Raw genomic sequence first — 23,561 nt, 5'->3', positions numbered from 1 at the left:
TCATGTGTTTACATCCTCCAGCTCTAGGTGTGTATTTAGGAACAGGGTGATTCTTTGATTGGAGCTGCTTAGAGATAATATCCTCTGGGAAATCTTCAGCATTAGTTTCACAGATTATGTGGTTTCAAGACTAGAGAGGAGACACCCAGGGGGTGCCTAAGAGTATTCCCGATGAGAGTGAAGGTGGCACGGTGAAGGTGATAGGAGAGGAAGGCAGAGGCAAGAAAGCTGTGGAAATTGTCTACTTATCTGCCTTAATGGAGGAAGACGTGAATCATAGAACCAAAAAGGCATTCTCATCTGAAATGCAAAGGAAGGGGGAGTTGGTTCATCTCAATAAACTTCAGTAGAGCAAACATGATTTAGTGAGACGTTGTTCCCATCTCCAACTCACCATTTGGAGAATCTCTCTGAAATAAAATACTCATTTGGACGGTCTATCCTGGACATCTCTCCATTGTGGGTATAGGTTTTGCTTCTGACACTTATCCTGCAGTCCTGTTAAGCCATTATGTGAAAGGAGCACCACTGCCCATCCTAGGATAAGAACTGGACTAACCTTATAAGGATATTCCTAAATATCTTGGAAGACTCTCACTGGGGGTAGGTGGGCAAGACAGGGCTTTCTGAGGCATTGTCCTGAATTTGTTATCTCAGAGATCACAACAGATTGGGACCAGAAGGAAGAAGGAGGGCAGAAAAGGAGCAAGGGGTTTCAGGATGGGAAGGGGGGGTGCATGAGAGGAGGAAAGACACTGTGAAGTTGTGTGGGTTTCATATCCCTATTTACACTTGCTTTGCAAAATTCCTGTAAGATGCCAGGTTGGGAATAATTCCTTTTGTCAAGGGTCATACCAAGCTTGTTTTCTTGAAGAAGCAAATCCCCAAGGGGGTGGCAGTTTGAAATCAATTGCATCTGGTGTTTAGATGACCCGAGTTTGACATAAAGGCAACACTGATGGAAGCAACAGCCTTCCTTGGAAAGGCAGAGAGACAGTAAAGACCCAGAGTAATGAGTTTAGATTGACCTGAGGATCCTTCTCTGCTCCCAGGGGCAGGGCTTGGAGGTGGAGGTGTCCGTTGATCTTAACTGGGGTGAGGTGTGATCTCTGGTACCAGGAGAGAGAGGGAAGAGGAAGATAAACTATTAGAAAAATGTGTTAATATAAAAAAATTAAATGTGTTAATGTACAAAAAAATACCATTAAACTGAGATTCATTTCTTTGGCAAATATTTTTTCAAATACCACGTAAAGTACTAGCGGCTAAATACATGTCAGAAGACTTGGAGGGTCTGCTGCCATGATGATCATTAGCTTGGCATTCAAGGCTCTTTGAAATAAGGCTGACCTATCTTGACAGCTTTTATCCTAGATTATAAGAGGCATACTTGAAGGAACTAGATTTGTTTTTTCGCCAGTGATTATTAGCACATAGTATGGCTTAATAACTATTTATTAACTGAATTTCCTTCGATTTTAGGAGCCCCTTCCTGCTCCTCATTGTTGTGGTATCTCACATTCATCCTCTCTGGTTACTTTTGTTTGCAATGCATCCTCTACTCATATTCCTCACTGACTGAAATTTTACCCAATGACCACGGGTAGATGAGAGCACGATGAGGGTTAGGCCTTCCTCCGTGTCACCTCTTGTAATTGTCACCATCACCCTATCTTCGATAGGCAGCACATAAGTCATTCAGGTTATTTACATTGACTCACATTTTTGTGAGTGTATGTACAAAATAGAGTGAAAACAAGTCATTTTTTGGGGTGCCTGAGTGGCTCAGTCAGTTGAGCGTCTGACTTCGGCTCAGGTCATGATCTTGCGGTTCACGAGTTCCAGCCCCTCATCGGGCTCTGTGCTGACAGCTTGGAGCCTGGAGCCTGCTTCGGATTCTGTGTCGCCCTGTCTTTGCTCCTTCCCAGCTCATGCTCTCTCTCTCAAAAATAAATAAATGTTAAAAAAAAAAATCGTTTTTCTAAATAGTCTGTCTGTGAAATAAACTTGCTTTCCAAAGGTGCTGGTGGACTCAGAGACTTGTTGTCACTTGGTTAAAAGGGGGTATTAGCCAATATTAAAGAAGTGTTGAAGAGCAGGCCAAACAAACTTTCTCTTTAATGTAGTAAAATTTTTATAAAGGCCAAAAAAGTGTTGAATGAATTTTTCTCATTGTGTGATTCAGTTTTTCATACTGCATCTGTCCATCTAGAATTGTCTAAGTGGAATTTAAGTGGTACTTAAATTCACCTTGTGATGAATTCCCACGTTTGGGGAAATATTGATGTATGTCCCATCATGCAGAGATGTCTCTGTATACCTGATGCAGAGAGTGGTTAAATAAGTCGTTCATGGTTCACACGTTTTGCTAATGGCACGATGGCAACCAGCACGGGGGGGTTCAAGCTCAAGTCTGATACCCAAGTTCCAAGCAGTTTTCCTAGATTCAGATCTTCTACTCCAGCCTCTTTATCATCAAGACTTGTTTTCTGTTCTGTGGCTTAAAGTGATATAGTGGATTTACCCCACAGGGGTCATTACCTGGAAATTAAAATCTTGGCCCCTCGTGTTTTAATCCAGACTTTTTGCTACTATACCAGAATTTTGGGTAATATTTACAATGTCCTTTTAGGAGAGAAAAAAATTGTGTCTATACAAGTCTGTCCTTTTCAGCTTAAAATGGACACTGAATCTTTGAAAATCAGACTGGCCTCATTTATTTATTGTCTGTTGGTCCAATTTGAATCTTAAGGAGTTTTTTAACTGTATTTTCTCTCTCTCCAATTAGAATTGCTCCTTGGTTGTAGGTTTGAATAGGAAGGAAATCCCCACAGCAGTCCTGAAGGTCGAGTCTTAACTGGAGTCTGTTTCCTTTATGCAAAAGTACAAAACCCTGTGCTAATTTTGGCCCGTTAAGATTAATTGTGATTCAGGGCAGAGTGGTGTTTTGTTTTGTTTTGTTTTTTAACTTTAGTGATTGTGTTCATTGTAGTAAGGACCTTGGGTTCAAGAAAAAAGAAAGCCTTTGGTCAAGTTATGTTAATTCAGTTGTCTGTTCTGTTGCAGGATTTGCAAATTTAGTGGCATCAGTGCCATTTTCCAGTTTCCAAACCTGGTCACATTTCACATGATCACAGCGTGCCTTTCTCTTCCCCAGAGCAAAGGGAGGGTTGTCTGACAGTTGGTTCCAATGGCCTCCATTAAGAGGAGTGCATGTGCCCCTGGTGGCTGCAGAGACCAGCAAGGCACTCTGTCCTTAGGCAGAGCACCAAGTTGGGGACTCTGGTGCTTACCTGATGTAGATATTTAGCACATGGCTGGCTGGGAGATTGGATTGTGCAGATACTTAAATGGCACTGTAAAACCACTGTTAAAAAAAGAAGGCTAGTAGGAGTTGCACCCAATAGTTTAGTTTCTTTTCCTTGAACACTTTTTAATCTGGCATATAAAATGTTGGATTTGTGAAAATCTTAATGACAGCGCTTTCTAGCAGGAATACTTAGAATCATAATAATAATCGGAATAGTAGAGATCTGTTTCCTCTGAGAAGATCCTCCCAAACCTCAAAAAATGGAGTTCATGTTGCCAGTGTTTAAAAAAAAGGCCAACATCCTTCAGTTTTTGCTTTTCAGAATCACAAGTGTATGGATTTAAACTTGTGATCTTATTCCTCTTTCTTCTTTTAATTAAGCAACCCAGGCAGCAACATGGTTTCTTTTGGTTGTTATAGAGGAGTTCCAGGTGTAAAGTTGGGGGCGGAGCTCAGACCCTGGATCTCTGTGCCGGTCCTGGAAGCCCGACTAAATTTTCACTTACTTAGTTACCTGGTCCTGGCTGGGCCGTACAAACAGAAGCATCTCAGACATGTGACAGAAGTCTGCACTGCCTCAAGAGCTGGCTGGTGAAAGAAGGTGTTCTGGATAAATATTGCTGGGGTTTGGTCACATACTCAGTGAGCTAGAATGGGACAAGAGCCTGGGGTTAGATAACTCGTTTTGGCAAATGTAGAGGGAATAGAGTATTGTGGTGGAAAAATTTTATTCAGGTATTGCTTTGCTTCATTGAGTGAGTTTTTGACTTGAGCCTATGTGTTTAGAGTTCAAGAGTCTTGACCAATGCTGGCAGTCTTATATTTAGGGTTGAGCCCCTAGGGGAGGTATTCTTGTAGCTGGCATGCTTACAGGGGTTCTAGAGCCTATGTCTGGCAAATTACCCATTCTCCTTTGCCCACATGAAGCCAATGAAAATGAATGTCCTTCCCAGCGAATTAGGGCAGCTTTGAGGACAACCAAATTAAATGCGCTTGAACTTGAGTTTCTTTGAGCACAGCTGGACATTTTGTCATGCTTCTGGGCTATCTGAACTTCTACTTTCAACGAAACTTCTGATTTGTTACTGTAGTGAGCCTGCTTTAACTATTTTCTCTCATTCCTGAAGTCTGACTTCAGAAGCCTTCATTCCACGAACGTTACAGAGCATAGAGTCTTCCTGGGCACTGGGCTCAATATGGCAGAGAATAAGATGTTGAGACACAGTAGCTTGCTGCACGTAGCTTACAGTTTAGCGGGGACCACCTGATCAGTCAGTAGCCTGGAGAGGATTGTAGGGAGAGCCTGAAAAGATGAAGTGTAAGGCCCAGGTAGCAAACAGGTAGTTGATATAGAGGCTGGAGGAGACGTCACGGTGGAGAGGGAAACTGAGCCAGGTGCTGAAGACTTGGAGGAAGGGAGCAGTGTGCTTGCATAGGGAATAGGAGTTGCCTGCCCAGAGCATGGAGAGAATAGTGTGAGTGAGTGTTGGGGGCTCCCAAAAGAGGATTTCGTGGTAAAACAATTCCAGAAGTGGCACCAGGGTATCAGGGTCACCCCTTTAACATCTTCCACTGAGCTGGGCACTGGGGAGAGCTCCAGTTCATTCTGGAAAGGCCTTTGGGGAAGTAGTACCTTCTGTGGACAAAGAAGAGAGAAGAGAGATTCCATTAATAAATTACCCACTTTATGCCCCACCCATGATGAATGCTTCACCCTGTGAAGTCAGCAGCACTAATCATTATAATAGCTACCATTTACTGGACACTTACTTTGTTCCAGGAACTGACTTAATGTTTGTATACATTATTAGTTCTATTTTCTGGAGAGGATACATGGGCTCAGAGTCCCTAGGGTCCCAGTGCTGGTGAGGAGCAGAGTCAGGCTTCCAAACCAGTTTTCTCTGACTCCAAAACCTCCCTGCTTTCTACTGGGCCAGTTAATTAAAAAAATAAGAGTTAAGGATGTTTAGGAAGAGTTTGCCATACAGTAGCATAAGCCCAAGGGAAGGGGAAGGCGGTGAAAGGATTTGGGTTTGTCCCCAAGTCCTTTGAGCACTTTTATAAAAATAAACCCTTTATGCTAGGAGAAGGTTGGACATCTGAAGATGTTGACCCTTCAGAGATGGGAGCCAAACAAAATGGTTTTTGCTGATACAGTCACTAGACTTTTATCCTAACATTCTCTTGGGAAACCCTCCTGCAACAACAGGGAACACGGTAGTCAAATTTTTCTGCAAATAAATGATTGATTGCTCATGGAGACTTGCTTGTGTTTCTGTATAGCTCAGGGTGTTTCTGACTTCAATAGCTCCTTCCTTCCAGGCCCTTCTTATTTTGGTATTATAATGGTAGTTGAAAAAAATTTTTTTTTCTATGATAAATAATGTTGACAGATTGATTTCTTTTCAACAGGAAACTTCTTTTTCCTATATGCTAGGTACTCCTACCAGAGAAAAAGCAAATAGTTGTATTGTTTGCCGAAATCCTCCTTTGAAGGTTGCCCTGTGTTTGTTTAATGGAAATCAGCAGGGGGAGATGGGCTATCTCTAATATTTTGTTAGAACTTCTCCATAATTCAATAACAATGAAACAAGAACTTGGGTACGGGACAGATTTGCTTTTGAAAACCATCGCTCTTAGCAGTTTTAGAAGTCCTGAGACTGTATTAGCTGGTAGCAACTGCAATGTTGAGAGTGATGAAACGTATCTTTGGCTGTTCAAATATGATAGAAATAGATTTAAACCTTGTGAGTCTCCTTTAAAATAGAATTGTTGACAGCAGGAAGGATAATGCTTCTCCAGGGCCAGTTACAGATTTGATGGTATTCATGTGTCTCTTCTTTCAGTTTGTATGTGTTCATTTCATAGCCTTCATTTTGAAAATTAGCTATTAGCAAATACTTTTGTCCAGGAAATTGAATCTGTATTCCTCTATAAACTAATTGTTAATAATAAGTAAGTATGATACATTTGGCACTTAAAAAAAAAAGTGTCCAAGAGTCAACAGATTGCTGGAATTGATGAAATTCATTGGATATATATTTTAAAAATGGGTATGTGATAGAGCCTCTTCTAGGATGATAGAAATCTTCTATAATGATAGAATTGCTTCCTTATACCCTTGACTTTTTACCTTGGAGGATTTCTTACATCTTTTTGTCCTCAAATTTGAGTATTAAAATATTACCATTTAAGTAGGAACACAATCTCAGGGGTTGCTGAATAGCAGACCATGGCCTTTCTGCAGGCCTCTAGGGGCCTAATGGCAGCTAACGGCAGTTTAACTAAATTTGGGAGTCTATAGGATGGTTGGGAAATGTGAGGGGGTGGAATTTAGGGTTAGCAAGGATGGCCTTAAGGATAGAGAGCTCGGGGGCACCTGGAGGCCAGAGAAGTGAAACTCAGACAGTCAAATGAACCCCGGGCTAATACAGCTCCCCAGGGTCAGCAGGGGAGAAGTCACAGTCCAAATCCCTTCCTCCCACCTCAGCAGCTACGTCCTGTTTTCAGTCCTGGTTTCGGTGAGCCTGTTGCACGCAGCCTGGTTTTCTGACTATCAGTAATCTCATTAGCCTTTTCCCTGAATGGGGCTTCTGATCCAGAGACATATGCTCAGAGATGCAATGAAAGAACAGACCTTTTCCAAAGCAAGCGTGCTCTGTTGGGCTCATGGGTTTCATACCCTAATTTTACAGGACCCTCCACATCTCTTTGGAGACCAGATGCGTAGGTGGGTCTTGCTTTTGTATCAACATCTCATGAATATGCAATCAATTGAGCTCTAGTGCCAACTCATTTTCAATTCATATGTGGTAGGGTTCAATCCTGCTTTAGATCTACCTGCTGCTTTGTATGTTACTGGCTAGCTGTTTATCGATGTGAGATGTCTAGATAACGTTTTATCAGGAGAGATGCTGACAAGCTGTTGTCACAAATTTCAACTTCTGTCTCGCTTCTGGTAACCATGTAGACATTTGTCAACAAAGTAGAACGTACACTTTATCTATCTATCTATCTATCTATCTATCTATCTATCTATCTATCTATCTATGTAAAATTTGGAGAACTAGCTGTCCTTAAGACTGCTCTCTGGGAGAAATGAACACTAGTTGCTGACTGCACGTTCTGGGTATATTTGGATAGAACTCATAAGAGAAGTGTGTTCAGAAGAACAAACAGAATTGCAGCGGAAAGATGATAGTGGGGAGGGACGTATAACAGTTGTTGGAAAAGTTACTTCTTTAGACATGTGGGGGCCAGCTCTAACTCTAGGGGGTGAGTCTGGTCAAGCCACTTGCTTTTTGAGGGCCTCAGCTTCTCTATAAGGTCGGGACAGGGGTGTAGAGGGAACGGTTCTCCAAAACTGCATCAAACTTTCTGTCTGTCAGTAAGACAGTTGACTGGAGTATGGCCTTATGAGGGGCCAGCTACTTTGCTGCAGTGAGAAATGGTGGTGGTGTGGTTCCTGCTTGGGGACGGCCCTCGTCTGGCACATGCCCTGGCTGAGGGGTCGACCTGCACCTTAGATGGAAGTTCAGCTCTCCAGGCCTGGCCTCACGTGCCCCCAGTGTTCTTGCCAGAAGGAAAAACACCAACCGACCCTTTGGTGACTGCAGAGACTGAGAGTTCCTGGCAGCAGTGCAAACATGTGCATTTTTTCCCCCCTTATTACGCTTCCGTAGGCAGATTTAATGCTTTAGAAGGGTACAAGGCAGTCACGGGAAGTAGTTCCTGTTTTTCTTACGGCTTTGCCAAGTGGGAAATAAACCTTCCTACCTTGTCTTTTTTGCAGGACTTCCTCTGTCTCCTCCTTTCTTCTTTGTATTTCGCATCTCTCTTTGAAACTTGATGTGAAGTGCACAAGGGCCAAGTGTTTTGGTGAAGAAGGGGCTGGAGGAGCAGCGTGGTGGGTGCTGACTGGGGCTGTATGTGTATTTTCCTCTTTGCACCAAGCTTCCTGTAAACCTGTAGTTTTATTCTTGTGCCAGCATCACTGAGTCTGACATTCTTGGTGTCACTTGGTGACCCTTTTGCAAGTGGCACAGCCCAGTGTCATTTCACTGTCCTAAAGGTGCTTACTCAGAAAGGAGTTACCCCGTCCCCCAATACTTTCTGTTCCCTTACTCTGCTGTATTTTTCTTCATTACTCCTACCTCCCACTGCCTTAACCTACTGCTCTCTATTTTCCACCTCCTTCCTAGAAGTTCCACAAGAGCAGGAATTTTGCCTCTTTTGTTCACTTCAGGCTCTCCAGGATCTAGAACAGCATGTAATAGGCACTCAATAAATATTTGTTGTGCTAATGGGGACCCTTGCAGAGTTAAGGCTTCCTTGTTTGTTGAATGAATATGCAGCGAATATTTTATCCACTATTCACCCTAGTGAATCACACAACAATCAGACTTTACGCTGTATGGCTCTCAGGTCCTCCAAGGCATGAATGGACTTGTGGAGTATGTCAACTATTATAATAGAAGGAAAATGATTTGTTGGGGGGGGGGCTGGGTCAGGTTATTGATGTATAATTTACATACAATTAATTTACCCTTAAAATTTTTAAATTTCTTTAGTATGATTTATTGTCAAATTGGCTTTAATTTACCCCTTTAAAGTGTACAGTTTGATGAGTTTTGATAGATGTATATAGCCACGACCACAATCAGGATACAGAAGATCTCCCATCACTCAGTGCTCCTTCTGCAATCTGTTTTCAACCTCCACCCATCACCAGCCTCCACAGATCAAACACGGATCTGATTTTTGCCCTCATTGCTTCACCTTTTCGGCATGTCATATAAATGGAGTCATAAAGAGGCAGTTTCTTGTGTCTTGCTTATTCCCTTAGCGTAAGGAGTTTGAGATTCATCCATGCTGTTGTACATATCAGTTGTTTGCTCTTTATTGCTTAGTAGTATTCCATTTTAATTTATCTGTTAGTTGATGGATATTTGGGTTGTTTTCAGTTTTGGCTATTCCCTATAAGACTTCTGTAAGCGTTCACCCACAGGTCTTTGTGCGAAATTATGCCCTCCTATCTTTGGGGTAAATACCTAGCATGAGATGGCTGGGCTATATCATAAGTCTGTGTGTAACGTTACAAGAAATTGCCAAACTGTTTTACAAAGCGTCTGTTCCATTTTACATTCCCACCGACAGTGTATGAGAGTTCCAGTTGTTCCACAGACTTGCTCGCACTTTAAAATTTTTAAAAATTGTACTACTTCTAGCAGATGTGTATTTCATTGTGGTCTTAATTTGCATTTCTGTACAACTAATGATGTTGAGCATCTTTGCTTATTTGAGAAGGCTATGCTTTAGCCGTCTGCTATATTCTCTGGATACGAATAATGTTCTAATATTAGTGGCATTTGAGGTGAAAATTTCTTTTTTTTTTAAGTTTATTTATTTTGAAAGAGTGAGTGAGCAGGGGAGAGGTAGAGAGACAGGGAGAGAGAATCCCAAGCAGGCTTTGTACTGTCAGCGTGAAGCTGACATGGGGCTCCATCTCATGAACTGTGAGATCATGACCTGAGCCAAAACCAAGAGTCGGTCGCTTAATCAACTGAACCACCCAGGCACTCCAGAAGTGAAAATTTCTTTAAGAAAGTGGTTAAAAGTTTGAAAGGCCTCTTCCACTAGGTCCATACTGTACAAAAGAAGGTTAGGGTGTGGAAACTATGTTAAATGTTGGCAAAGGGTGGTGGTCCACCTGAGTGACTGATGATGCGACCCGGAGAGAGAGAGAGCACGTAGGACTTGAACATGGAGATTGGCAGAAAGCAGATTCCATGGCTCTACTGACCTTGGTATGGCTCGCTCGGACCTTAGCTAAACCTAGTGTTTGTGGGAAGTAGACCTAGATTTAATTACATTTTCCCGGATGCCCCAGGAGTCGCCTGGGAAAACTCAACAGTCCTTTATGGCCTTGGAGCATGTGGTAGAAGCCTGCTGAACATAGAGCTATCCTCTCTGGGGACAATTTACCGGAATCAGTTAATCAAGCTTGAGAAATCAGTTTACCACAGGCCCAGAAATGCCACCACCCTTACCTTCTGAAACCCTATTTCTCTTGTCCATCTCTTAGTCAATTAATTAAGCAAACATTCCCTGACTGTTTATTGCATGCCAGGTACTAGGGAAAACATCGATGAAGAAAACAGAAGTGGTCCCTGCGGACTCAGAATGAAGGAGAAATACTTCAAGGGAAAAGGGAGGCAGCCCTCGGAGCACCCAGGAGGGGCTCCTAACCCAGGTGTCAGTGCAGGGGAGGTAATCAGGACAGGATCCTGGGCAAGCGGAAGCTACATGGAGACCTAAGGTTGAAGAAGAGTTAGCCAGGCAGACAGTGCTGGGAGAAAGGCTTTTCTGGACAGGGAACATACCAAGAAGTCCTGGCAGTAGGACATTCAGAGCCTGTCAGTAGTTTCTTCTGGGCATGGTTTAGGAGGTGGGGAGCAGTGTGAGAGGGGTGGGAGTCATCAGGGAGACCAGTTAAACTACCACATAGACTGGACTTCCTCCTTAGGGCAGTGGGGAGCTGGCAGAGGGTTCTAAGAGCAGAATGGCACATTTGGATATATGGTTTAATCGAATAATTGCAGCTGCTCCCTGATCAATGGATGGGAGGGGGACAAGACTAGAGGCAGGGAGACCAGTGAAGTGGCTACCGTGGTCACCCAGGAGTGGGATTGACAGAGTGGCCTATTGACTGGCACTGATTGTGAAGTAGGACCCTTTCCAGCCAGTAACTGGAAATGTGCATAAGGGCAGAAGCGAGTGTGTGACTGGCTTTGAAACATTGAGAAATCTAGTACATAGTACTGCATTCTTTTTGGTTTTGGTTTGTTTGTTCACTTCCTTGGAAAACCGATGTAGAAATGTCCCTTTGGCTTCAGTTACCTGAGCGGAGGGGTTTGGGCATTGCCAAACCCTTCTTTGTGGACAGAATTGCCCCAGCAACGATCACTGTGTTCTAAAGTGGGAAGAGGGAATTATTCAGGAGGCCAGGGCCATGCCAAGGTGGGTGGGGGATTTGGGGGAAGAAGCCTGCCTGCTTGTACCCGGCAAAGCCAGAGCAGAACCTTCATTGCTGCTCTGGGCTACTTCTTGCTAACAACCTTCTCTGCATGTCTCCTGGAGGGTCACTGGAGGGTCATGACTCCATGTCTGGAGACCCAGAAACTCTCCTTTCAGGAAAGTACTCTCCAGAAAATCTCTTCCTGCCCTTTCTCATCTCACGAACACTCTATTGAGGTGTGTCTTCTCTTCCTCTGAGATTTTTCACTGAAGTTTAGGGGACTCTGTGCTGTGGTGTGGCTGTGGGGGTCTCTAACATGAGGCTATTCAGGTTTCATCCTTCCTACTTCGCCCTTTCCAGAAACCCACAATGGATTTGCTAGAAATAATGGAATAGAAATGAATGTTTGGACAGGGTAAAACCATTGCTCTGTTAGGAGGTACCGATAGAACAGAGAAAGATAAGTGGGAAGAAGAGCGCTCATTTCTTTGGCACTTACAATGTGCCATGTACTGTGTTGGGAATTCATTTATATTTTCTCATTTAATCCTTTGAATATCATGCAAGGTAGGTATTGTCATCTGCATTTTTTGATGAGGAAATTGAAGCTCAGAGAGTATAAAGCCTTGGCCAAGGGCACATAGTTGGGGAGCTGGGGTTGATTCCTCTTGGGGCTCTCTCTGCTATGTTAATTGTTTTTATTTATTTATTTATTTTTTATTTTTTAAATTTTTTTTCAACGTTTATTTATTTTTGGGACAGAGAGAGACAGAGCATGAACGGGGGAGGGTCAGAGAGAGAGGGAGACACAGAATCGGAAACAGGCTCCAGGCTCTGAGCCATCAGCCCAGAGCCTGACGCGGGGCTCGAACTCACAGACCGTGAGATCGTGACCTGGCTGAAGTCGGACGCTTAACTGACTGCGCCACCCAGGCGCCCCTGTTAATTGTTTTTAAATTACAATCTTGTATGCTTGCTTTGGCAGCATATATACTAAGGTTGGAGTGAAACAGAGATTAGCACGGGCCCTGCACAAAGCTGACATGCAGATTCATGAAGCTTCCATATTAAAAACTAAATAAAATTTAAAAATTAAAATAAATAAATAAATAACTTGAGTTCCAAGCTTCTCATTGTTACCCTGGGGATCTGAAAAGATTCATGTAGCTTCTAAGTCAACTAAGTGATTCCTAGAGAGCAGCTTTTGCATGAGAAAAATCTAGCTAATTATTTATTTCACTATTTCTGGAATGCAAGCCCTATCCTAGGCCACTTACAAAACAATTGGGATGACAGACACGTCTCACGGTGGCATTCTGGCTCTCAGTGCTTGGGAGGTCCCTTGACAGCTTTAAACAACGAATTGCAAACCGATGCAGTGCCAGTATAACTCTTCTTCTTTTTGGGGTGAGAAATTTTGGGGGTCTATGTCCTAGAGGTTTGCTGAGCAAATGATAAAGAAATAGGACCTACAGCTTGAATATTTCAGAGTAACTCCTGATTTGTTGGATTGTCAATGAATGAATTAAAATACATAGTAGTAGGGTCTTTCCTTCTCAGAAACTGAAAACTCCCTCCACTCTCTTCTTTCTCTAGAGGTTTTAAATGCAAGTCCTCATGAAGTGGGCAGCAAAAGGGTAAAAGGTTGACCTTTGCATTGCAATCTCGTTTGGACTCACAGATTTTTCAGTCCAATATTTGGTTTTATATCCACAAGTGGTCACTGCATTAGTTCTTTCTGCCATTTGTTCCTCCCTTGCCTAGTTTCCCACTCCCACCTCTACCTTACTAGGGGCCACAATGATAAACTGAGCTATTTAGAAGTAAAGCTGGTTTCTGGGTTGTGGCAAGAGTTCATGACTATGAAGTGCCAGCAGGACCTAACTTTGACCTGTGTATCCCTCCCTTCTTCCACTTTTCATTTTCTACCCTTTCCCCAACTTTAATTTTAGTCTGACTGCTTGGGATTATTCCAGCATTTAATAAATACAGTTGTTGAACGGGCAGCTGGGACACACAGCATGTTGTATCTGCTGCTTATGAGAACCATCCTTTTGCCCAGCAGGGTGAAACAGTCCTCCCGGGAGGTACCTGTGACACCTGATAAGGAGGGGCCAGGCCCTGTGTGCAGGTGCACACAGGTGGAGTAGAGCCAGAGTGTACATATGTCTGGGCAGTGGGAGATTGTTGGTTTCGCAGGTGATGCTCTCCGCCTGCCTCAGCTGACTTGTTTCTCCGTGGGATATTGTTTTCTTTCTACAGACACACAGCACTGGAATTGTCCTCGTCACCTGGGAACCAGGTGTCAATGTTATTTCCTCGGTATTTACTCATAGTCATCTAAAACAACTCCGTGGCTTTCCAGATTGGGAAACTGCTTTATCGATGGTGCCGTTTATCATTTGAAGGGCACAGCTATGTGGCCAGATGAAAATGTGGCCGGTAGCGAATTTCAAGAATTAGCATAAATTACTCCAGATTCGAAGCAAAATTCATAAACGCTGCTACGTTTTATGGGAAGGGAAGCATTTTTCTTAGACAAGTGAGACAGGTGTCTGGGATTCCAGTGTGCCGTTTCCAACCTCAGGGTTTTGACCAACCAAGATTGCTCACTTAAGTCTGTTTTCTTTCATAAGTGCGTTTTTCATTCCCAAATGGTCGCACCAACGGAGCTAAAATGATTAGGTTTATAATGACCAGCTTCCAGGCTGCAGCCAGAAAAACCTCCAGAATCCCTGTTTACAGGAGAAACTCTGAAGCCGCAAGTTGGGGACTCAGGGCTTCCTGAGAGTAATTAGGACACTGATCTGGGTTTTGAGGTCCCAGGTGAGGGGGCTGGTGCAACAGCCCTCACTGGCGTATGGCTTTGCAACAATAACTGATAGCGTTCTCTCCTGCTTTATCTTTCAGTTAATGACCAGCCACAGCGTCCCTGCTGTGAGCTGCTGCTGCCTCCAGAAGCTCCTGAGCCACACACAGGTTGCTGCGGCTGCCGGCTGAGGAAACATGGCTTACTGGCCACAGTTGAGGTTGCTGCTGTGGAAGAACCTCACTTTCAGAAGAAGACAAACAGTAAGCTTGGGTTTCTCTGGGGAGGTTCTCCTCTGCTTTTCTTCATGGTTGTGAGTTGGGGATTGGAGAAGGGAGGAGAGGGAATCCTCTTGGTTTCTTAAAGGGAAAGAATGAATCTGGCCCTGATGAGCACAGGTCCGTGTGGTCCTGATAGAGCCCTACTGCTTATGAGAGAGGGAAGATGTGCGGCCAGGCAGAAATGTCAGCTTTAGTTTGTGCTAGTGGCCAGGCATGAGTTCTGACCCCTGGAATCTGGCACAGAATTGCCTCTGACCATCCCATTCTTTCCTTTTGCTACAGCCTTGGGGCCACCTGGCTGTGAGCACCTGAAGGGCCCTTGTATTTCTGGGAGGTGGGAATGAAGTGAGTTAACAGCCCAGCTCTTAGAGAGACGCTGATCTCTTTGTGTCAGTGTGGACTCTCTCAGCTCTGACTGAAAGCCTCAAGGAATATAAAACTGAGATTTGTGTTTGATTGCTGTGGAGGGTTCTAAGCCATTCACTTCCCAGTTGGGACACAAATTCTTTGCATATCTTGAGAAGATCATCTTTAATGCTCAGGTGAATGGTGTTTTTACACAGAGGAGGGTAAAGGCTGTGAGGCACGGTGAGCTCCCTGGAGCTCAGACATCAGCTCTTTGCTTGTCTATCTCTGATGAACACTCCTGGACACCCTATCTAGTCTCCTGGGCTTAGCTGCACCCCTCTGTAGTTGGCTTCTAAATCTGTTTCCTGCCCTGCCCTTTCTTCTGAGTTCAGAGCCTGAGTCCCCACTGGGCTATCTTAACTAAGCTTAACATGTCTATAACCAAAATGATCATCTTAGACTCAAAAAGCTGTAAGAGACCTTTGAGAGAATTGAATTAGTGTTTCTCAAACCAGAATAATGCTTGGACATTCTTTAAAAGAACAAAAATGTCAAGATTCCCCTTGTGTTCCTGAAACTTATTCTTTTTCTTTTTTTAATTAAAAAAATTTTTTTTAATTTAACTTATTTTTTTAATTTACATCCAAGTTAGCGTATAGTGCAACAATGATTTCAGGAGTGGATTCCTTAATGCCCCTTACCCATTTAGCCCATCCCCCCTCCCACATCCCCTCCAGCAATCCTCTGTTTGTTCTCCATATTTAAGAGTCTCTTATGTTTTGTCCCCTTCCCTGTTTTTATATTATTTTTTGCTTCCCTTCCCTTATGTTCATCTGTTTTGTCTCTTAAAGTCCTCATATAAGTGAAGTCATATGATATTTTTCTTTGACTCACTGATTTCGCTTAGCATAATACCCTCTAGTTCCATCCACGTAGTTGCAAATGGCAAGATTTCATTCTTTTGGATTGCCGTGTAATACTTCATTGTGTATATATACCACATCTTCTTTATCCATTCATCCATCGATGGACAGTTGGGCTCTTTCCATATTTTGGCTATTGTTGGTAGTGCTGCTATAAACATTGGGGTGCATGTGCTCCTTCGAAACAGCATGCCTGTATCCCTTGGATTAATACCTAGTAGTACAATTGCTGGGTCGTAGGATAGTTCTATTTTTAATTTTTTTGAGGAACCTCCATACTGTTTTCCAGAGTGGCTGCACCAGTTTGCATTCCCACCAGTAGTGCAAAAGAGATCCTCTTTCTCCATGTCCTCGTCAACATCTGTTGTTGCTGAAATGTCTTCTTTTTTGTGATGTTACTTGTGTACATATGTGAAACAAGGTATAAACCTCTGTACTTATAGGCTATTATACAACCATATGACCCATACATACTTGCAAATTAAATGCAAACAAAATTGTAAAACCAGTACAATTCAAATTAACATCGTTAATGTAGTAAGACAGCTATCATTGTTCAGCTGAAACCAGATTATAAGTAGTAAGGTGAATTTGGTAGTGAATGCTGTAGTGCTGATTCTTTGGAGTTTGGACAGTCTGCATTGCTGTGCTAATGATTCAGTTCTTCAACTGCTTTTCCAGTGACCTGCATTTGATATCATTTGGCGTTCATTTGGTCCAATCTCCTCTTTTATAAATTGCGTCTGCATCTGTTCCTTTTTCATTAGTCTGCTACAATTACATCGGTGCCAACACAATCACAAATACAAATGTAAACCTAGGCTTTGAAACCTTGTGCCAGAAGTAGTTATAAAGCGGGCATTCAGAAGATTCAGATTTTTTTTAAAAATTTTTTTCAATGTTTATTTTTGAGAGAGAGAGAGAGAGAGACAGACAGAACGTGAGCAAGGGAGAGGCAGAGAGAGAGGGAGACACAGCATCTGAAGCAGTCCAGGCCCCGAGCTGTCAGCACAGAGCTGGACGCGGGGCTCAAACTCACGAACCGTGAGATCATGACCTGAGCCAAAGTTGGACGCTTAACCGACTGAGCCACCCAGATGCCCCAGGTTCAGATACGTTTATTTGAATTTGTTTAGATGACCATTGAAATGAAAACACAACATATTTAAAATCCTCACAGAGAACTCCTATTTAATCCCTCATGAATATATGTACTAGTCTGAGAATCACTGATTTATTTTTATGTTATGTTATGTTATGTTATGTTATTTTATTATTATTTTTTCTGCCTCATGTTACAAGTGGGGACCTAAATCCTAAGGTCACTAATCAGAGAGTAGAAACTAGAATCTATGTATCCTGTCTGTCTTGATTGATGATAATAGTAATAGTAAAATATAATGTGTTATTTTATAATATAATAAAAGCAAACGCCTAGGATGAGCTTCCATTATTAATTGGATTAATTCTTTAGGACCCCATGAAGTACTGTTATCTCCTTGTGTCGTAGTTGGGGTACTTGAAGTTCAGAGAGAGTCTAAGTAATCTGCCTGAGGTCCATCCACGCTGCTACTCAGGAGTGCATGTAGGTTTCGAGTCTAGATAATCTGACTCCAGAGCTGGTACTCTAAATCACTGTCAGATTGCTTCTCAGTAGCATCATTATTTTTTGTTTTCAGTCTCAAAAACTTGAAGTTTCTGACCTTTTCCTCACCTTTGCTTCTGTTTCTCATGGCTTTTCCCAGGTATTTCCTGGGAAATTTCAAGTCCTGGTATTTCCAAGTCCTATCTGTTCATCACTTATCCTCACTTCTTAACCATTGTGTGCTCCAGGTCCCCTCCTCTTCTCATCCTGATGGCAGCAGCGCACATGATGGGAAACTGTCTTTGCCATAGCATATCCATTAACCACTGAGTGGTGGAAAGAATTGTTTCATCTTAGCAATGAAAGCAGGGCTCAAGGTAGTCCAGTCCAGACCTCTCATTTCACAGATGAGAACACTGAGACGCAAAGCAGAGGAGGGATTTCCCCAAGCTCAACCAAGGAATCAGGAGCTTGGGGTCTTGGAACAAGATGTGGGATTGGGCCATTCAGACTGGGCCAGCCTCTTCTGGTCTTGAGCTTGTCTGTCACTTCTGGTTTAGTACTGCTTCTGGATTTAAAAAGAGTTAAGATTAGGGAGATAGGCAGGCTTAGTCAAAGGCAATTTGTAGCCTTCTGGCAGAGTTTTTGCTGGCGGAAGTAAAGATACAGCATCTGACACAAAAGGGCTTTTCTGGATGGTACACCACAAGCCTGCTAGCTTGCCCTTGCTTCCCTTCCTGAGAGCTCAAGGAAATGTATTTTTCTGAAGCTGAAAAAAAAAAAAGCCGGTTTATTGCAGGTTATAGATGCTTAGGTTGTCAGAGCTGGAGAGATCTGGGCTGCCCCTAGTACAGTTGATGGATCTGGGATTCCAGGCTGGGGGGCAGGGGTCCAGAGTGGGTCAGTCACGGAAGTAGCACCGGAACCAGTTTCCTGGTGTCCCTGCAGGCTTTTTTTTTTTTTCCGGCTGGTTTTGCTTTATCTGCACTAAGGGTTTAATGCCCATGGATCTTAAGTGCTGACTGGTAGCTACTTCCCAATCCACCTGGCTTGGATTTCTGGATGATATTGTTGAGACATGGGGACCTGTCCAGGGTTTTGGTTCCTCTTCGTTAGCTCACATAGTCAGAACCCACTGCCTACTGGGCAGGGAAAGAAGCTCCATGATTGTTCTTGCCCACAATGTGTGGGATATCATTGCTTGTTTCCCATTTTCTCAGATTCTAGAAATACACACTTAGCTTCAGAGCCTGGTACCTGGGATATGCTTAATAAGTGGTTACTGAAGGAGTAGTAAATGTATTAAATGGGCCATTAGTTTGCAGGTCTCTAGGAGGCTCCCCTGCTATAGGGGCCTTGTGTTCTGCTGCTGGGAAGAATATGTAAAAACTGGGGGCTGAACAGTACACCCAGAATAACCCTGTGGAAAGGCAACATTTGCCCTTTCCCTCTCTGTCCTTGTTTGCTAATGAATCCTGGGGACCTCTTTGTGCCCCCATTGTCCCCTCACAACAGCCATCAACCAGGGTTAGCTTTCCGTTGTTTCTATTGGGCAAAGAATACACCGAGAGTTGCGAAAGTCGAGTGCAAAGCTCAGTTTGGGTCCAAAGTAACGGTTAACTTGTGTGGGTGGCAGTCATTCAGTACAAACAGGGCTTGGGACCGGAAGGGCGAGGGGCTTCAGGGCTCTCAGGATCCTCATCTGGTTTTAGGCTGAGCCAGAGGCCAAGGTCCCATGGAACAGATGGGACACTGTGGCCATCTGGCCTTTCTTTTTTGCTTTTGCTATTAATTTTCTCTATTAGATCTGATTAGTCATGTGCCTGGGAAGATAGGTAATTCTAATTGTCGCAGAGAGTGTAGGTATTTGGACTTTGGTTAACAATAAGGAATAAACTATCAAATAAATAGAAATTAAAACTCCTCATTTAAGAGCCATTAGAGAATTTTCCAGGGTAGATGAAAACTTTCTACGTTCCCTCTCCACTTCCAGTTTCAGCTGATACATTTCTTCCTCATCCTTGTTCCTGGCCTGGCAGTGATGGTTCAAATCTGGATAATAATTCTAATTTTTATTTAATTCTAATTCTGTTCTAATTCCAGCTTGGCCACCATATGCCTCAATGGCTAAGGGAAAGTCGTTTCTCTTGAGTTTTAGTTTCGTCTTGTATGGGATGAAGAAAGTTAGAACACGTAGCCATTTATTGTTTCATGGGGATAAATATTGACTGAACATCCACTACATATGGGACAGTGGACCGGGTGTAGTGGTGGAGCAAACAGATATGATCCTGGCCCTCGCGGAGCTGACAGTTCAGTGAGCGAAGCAGGTATAAAACACATCACAGAAGTAAAAATATAATAACAAACTGTGATAGGTGTTAGGAAGAAAATAAATCAGACAGACTTTGGCACTATGTTAGATTCTACCAGGCCTTGGAAAGGGACTTAATGTACAATGGAAAGTTATGACATTTAAGCTGAGAGCCCTGAAGTTCAAGTTGGAGAAGATCAGGAGCTCAGAGATTAGGGGCAGCATCATATTCCAGGTAGAGAGACACGTGGTGTGAAGGCTATGGGCCTAACGCATGTTCCCAAGTCAAGGAACAGAAAAGCCAGTGGCACTGGTGGACCGGCTGGGGAGATGAGTTGGGGATTGGCAGGGCCAGATCATGCCTGGCCTTGGAGTTGGGGAGGGGCAGTTGAATATTATTTTATGTCCAGAAGAAGTCGCTGAAGTGGATGGGTCATGATGATGGGAATCAGATCGTGTAGTCCTTGGCCCTGAAGGGACTTGAGTGACCGTAGCCCAAGGAGACCATTGTAATCATTACATGTGTATGTACCATTTTATGTTCTGTTTTCTTCTTTCATTTGATGTAATTTCGTGTATATCTTCTCTTATTTCCAAATAATCTTCATATTTGTAATAATGATTCTCGATACGTAGCCTGCATTTTCTAGTTTTGAAATACTTTTATATCCATTATCTTCTTAAATTTCAAAGCAATTCTGAGAGGAATGCTTTAAAATATGTGTATCATAGGTAAAGAAATATTATAAATTAGCAAGTTAGTAAGAGGGGGATCTTTTGGCCCCAATCTACCATGGCAGATTGCTGTTAATTTTAAGGTAATTCATCAATACAGCTTTTATTTGATAAGTTCATATCCTATTGCCAACTTTTGGATGTTTATTTATTAACTATAAGCCTCCGTGTCCTCAACTGTAAAGTGGGGACAGTAGCAAATGGGGGTCAGTAGAACTGGGTTCAAGTGCTGGTGCACTCTCTTACCAGGCTACAGGTGATAACTTCTTCAAACCTTAGTTTCATGGTAATGATTCAACCTGTCTCACAGAGTCATTATGAGAATTAAATATTAGAGATGAGATGTATAAAAATCCCTGGTATATAGTAGGTGCTCACCATTGGCTGTAACTGTTAAAAATCTATAGACCATGAGTTCATTTTACCTCCGTGGAACTAGTTGATGTTTTGTGACCATGCCACTGAATGGGGTCACTTCCCACCTGGGCCACTGCTGTGTCAATGTCATGTGGCCTCTATAGTTGGGCAGAACTAGCAGTTAATCTCAATTCTGCCTTTGTCTCTATGACTTACTCTTCCTTTTCCCCTACTTATATATATTTTTGCCACATATAAAATGGGGACATTAATGGTTCCTACATCACAAGGTTGTTTGGAGACATAAATGAGATCATCCATATGTAATGTGCTTACTATGTACTGGACTCTAAATAAATAAATGGTAGCTACTGTTTATCCTAAATATACAGATGGTAGCTTCAGAGCACCAAGGATGATAACCACTGTTTGTCTTACTCATACTCTTCACTTATTTTTGTTTTTGTTTTTTTCTGAGTTCATTATTTTTTGAGTTCATTCACAGTTATGCCATTTTTAAAAAGTTTTATTCCTGTTGATATTTGTGAATGATTTTATTTAGCTATAAGCTTGTAAAACATACAATTTTGTGCTCTGCTTTTTTTCACTTAATATTGTATGTTTAATAGTGTCTGTGTTTCATAGATGTGATGACTGCACAATATATTGTCCAGTAGATGTACCATAATTTAATCATTTCCCATTGCTGTGCAGCTAAGTTGTTTCTAGTATTTTGTAATTGCAATGCTTCAGTGGCTGAATAACTTCATGCGTACAGCTTTTTGATATTTTAAATTTAGTTCTGTAGGGTGAATTTGTAGGAATATTACTTGGTGAAAGGGGATACTCATATTGCTTTTCCAGAGGGCTCAAACTGATTTGTATTTTCATCTCTATTATTTTATAAACGTCAGTTCATTCTCTTACTCAATGAACATTTTTTAGGTCTTTCTAGGTGGCAGGCTTAGTGAGAAGAAAGTGATAGTGGGAGAGAAACTCTTTTTTAAATAGGGTCCCTCCTGTGCCATGTTCTGATGAAGGCACTGAGTACCTGGGGAACTCCAAGGAGGGGCTTTCAACTTTGATGGTAGAAGAGAGTGAATGTCATTTGAAATCTTGGAGATTTCAATGTGTGTTGCTTCTTTGGGATTATTTAGAGAAATACTAGGAAGATCAACCACATCTTCGGTCTTGGAGACCCCACACTGACATGTGCTTTCTTCCAAAAGACTCATTTGTCTTTTCTTTCCCCCTTAGTGTGCTATCAAATAGTGTAAACTGTTCTTTATGGATATATGGTAACAGTGGATTTTTGTTCCATTTGAGAAGTAATACATATACATTATGGAAAATTTAGGAAACACAGGATAGTTTTTTATTTTTAAAATTAAAAAAAAATTATGTTTTTAAACTTTATTTGGAGAGAGAGAGTGAGAGGGTATGCTAATGTGCACGTGCAGGGGAGGGGCAGAGAGAGAGGGAGAGAAAGAATCCCAAGCAGGCTCCATGCTGTCAGGGCACAGCCTGATGTAGGGCTTGACCCCATAAACCTTGAGATCATGACCCCGTACCATGAGATCATGACCCCAGCTGACATCAAGAGTCGGACATTCAACCAACTGAGCCCCAGCCCCAGCACTGAAAAGTATTTTGAAAAGTCACCCATGTTCTTATCACCCCAAGATAGCCACTGTTATCATCTTTGTATTTCCTTCCAAAAAGAAGATTTAAAAAGAGTTTGGTAGGTAACCATAACAAAGGTCTCTGGAAATTAAAAATGGGTTATTTAAAATACCAAAATCCAACAACAAATGACAGCAGGAACAGAGAGGTTTTATTAATTATGATGTGTTCACAGTATGGAATATCAAAGTGGCTATTAAGATCCATATTTTAAGAGAATATTTTGTGTCATAGAAGACTTCCATTATGATGTTAAATAAAAAAGCAAAATATAAAATTATATATGCCGTATAATGTCAGTTTTGTAGAGAAAAATATTCATGTATACGTAGAAATGGCAAAAAATATTAACAGAAAGCCTTTGTTAGCTCAGTTTACTAGGGATTATCTTTGGGAAGTAGGATTAAGGGTGATTTGTATTTACATTTTTCTACTTTTCTGGATTTTTTTTTTTTTTTTTTTGAGGAGAGAGAGAGTGAGCGAGTATGAATCGAGTAGGGGTGAAGGGTGAGGAAGAGAGAAAGCATCCCAAGCAGGTTCCATGCCCAGCGTGGAGCCCTGTGCTAGGCTTCATCTTATGACCCTGGGATCATGACCTGAGCCAAAATCATGAGTCAGATGCTCAACTGACTGAGCCACCCAGGCACCCCCTCGATTTTTTTAATTTCAAATTTTTCACAATGAAAATATATGTACTTAAAGATCAAGAAAAAAAAATCTGTTTAAAAAAAGAAGGGAGGATTTTAGGACATTGTTCTCTTGGCTTTATGGCTCTGCAGCCACAGTTGTAATTACTCTTAACCACAAGGCCCTGTGACTCTTCTGGGCTCTTTGGTGTTCATCCTAATTAGAACGTTAGAGTCTAGAAATGAAGGGAATAAAAGAGGTGAGAGTCTGCGTGAGCACCCCCGGTTCAGTTGAATCATGTCTAATGATTTCCATACCGTCCCTAGACTTATTTATCCCTTGGTAACTCACTGAGGCAGGGTTTTCCTTTAGAGACACCATATTGTTTTCACCAGTGGATCATGCTTACTTCTAAGTTTACTGATCTAACCCACTGGAGAAGATGGTACCCAGACCTTGATGGATGGGGAAGAAGAACTTTGCACTTTTCCCAGCTTTCCAGTCTTGGAGGCACCCAGTTCAATATGGAACTCTGTGTGATTTTCCATTGTGCTTTGGAGACCTTTCTCAGC

At 42.3% G+C, this 23,561-nt stretch overlaps 1 protein-coding gene and 1 non-coding gene across 5 annotated transcripts in view; both read left to right on the top strand.

Annotated features, from left to right (window-relative positions):
• ABCA1 (ATP binding cassette subfamily A member 1) overlaps positions 1–23,561 on the top strand; it is a 325,465-nt gene that overhangs the window by 198,466 nt on the left and 103,438 nt on the right. For all 4 annotated transcript variants that reach the window (XM_045042502.1, XM_019816257.3, XM_019816256.3 and 1 more), the window contains one exon: positions 14,238–14,399. In XM_045042502.1, the coding sequence (XP_044898437.1) occupies positions 14,334–14,399 (66 nt within the window). In that variant the 5' untranslated portion in view covers positions 14,238–14,333. The remainder of the gene's footprint in view (positions 1–14,237; positions 14,400–23,561) is intronic.
• Positions 12,297–12,400, top strand: LOC111557650. The gene has a single exon (XR_002737885.1). It is a non-coding gene; the product is annotated as a U6 spliceosomal RNA (small nuclear RNA).

Source organism: Felis catus, chromosome D4 (assembly GCF_018350175.1).
Source record: "Felis catus isolate Fca126 chromosome D4, F.catus_Fca126_mat1.0, whole genome shotgun sequence".
Classification (NCBI taxonomy): Eukaryota; Metazoa; Chordata; class Mammalia; order Carnivora; family Felidae; genus Felis; species Felis catus.
This window is presented reverse-complemented; position numbering and strand designations above follow the sequence as displayed.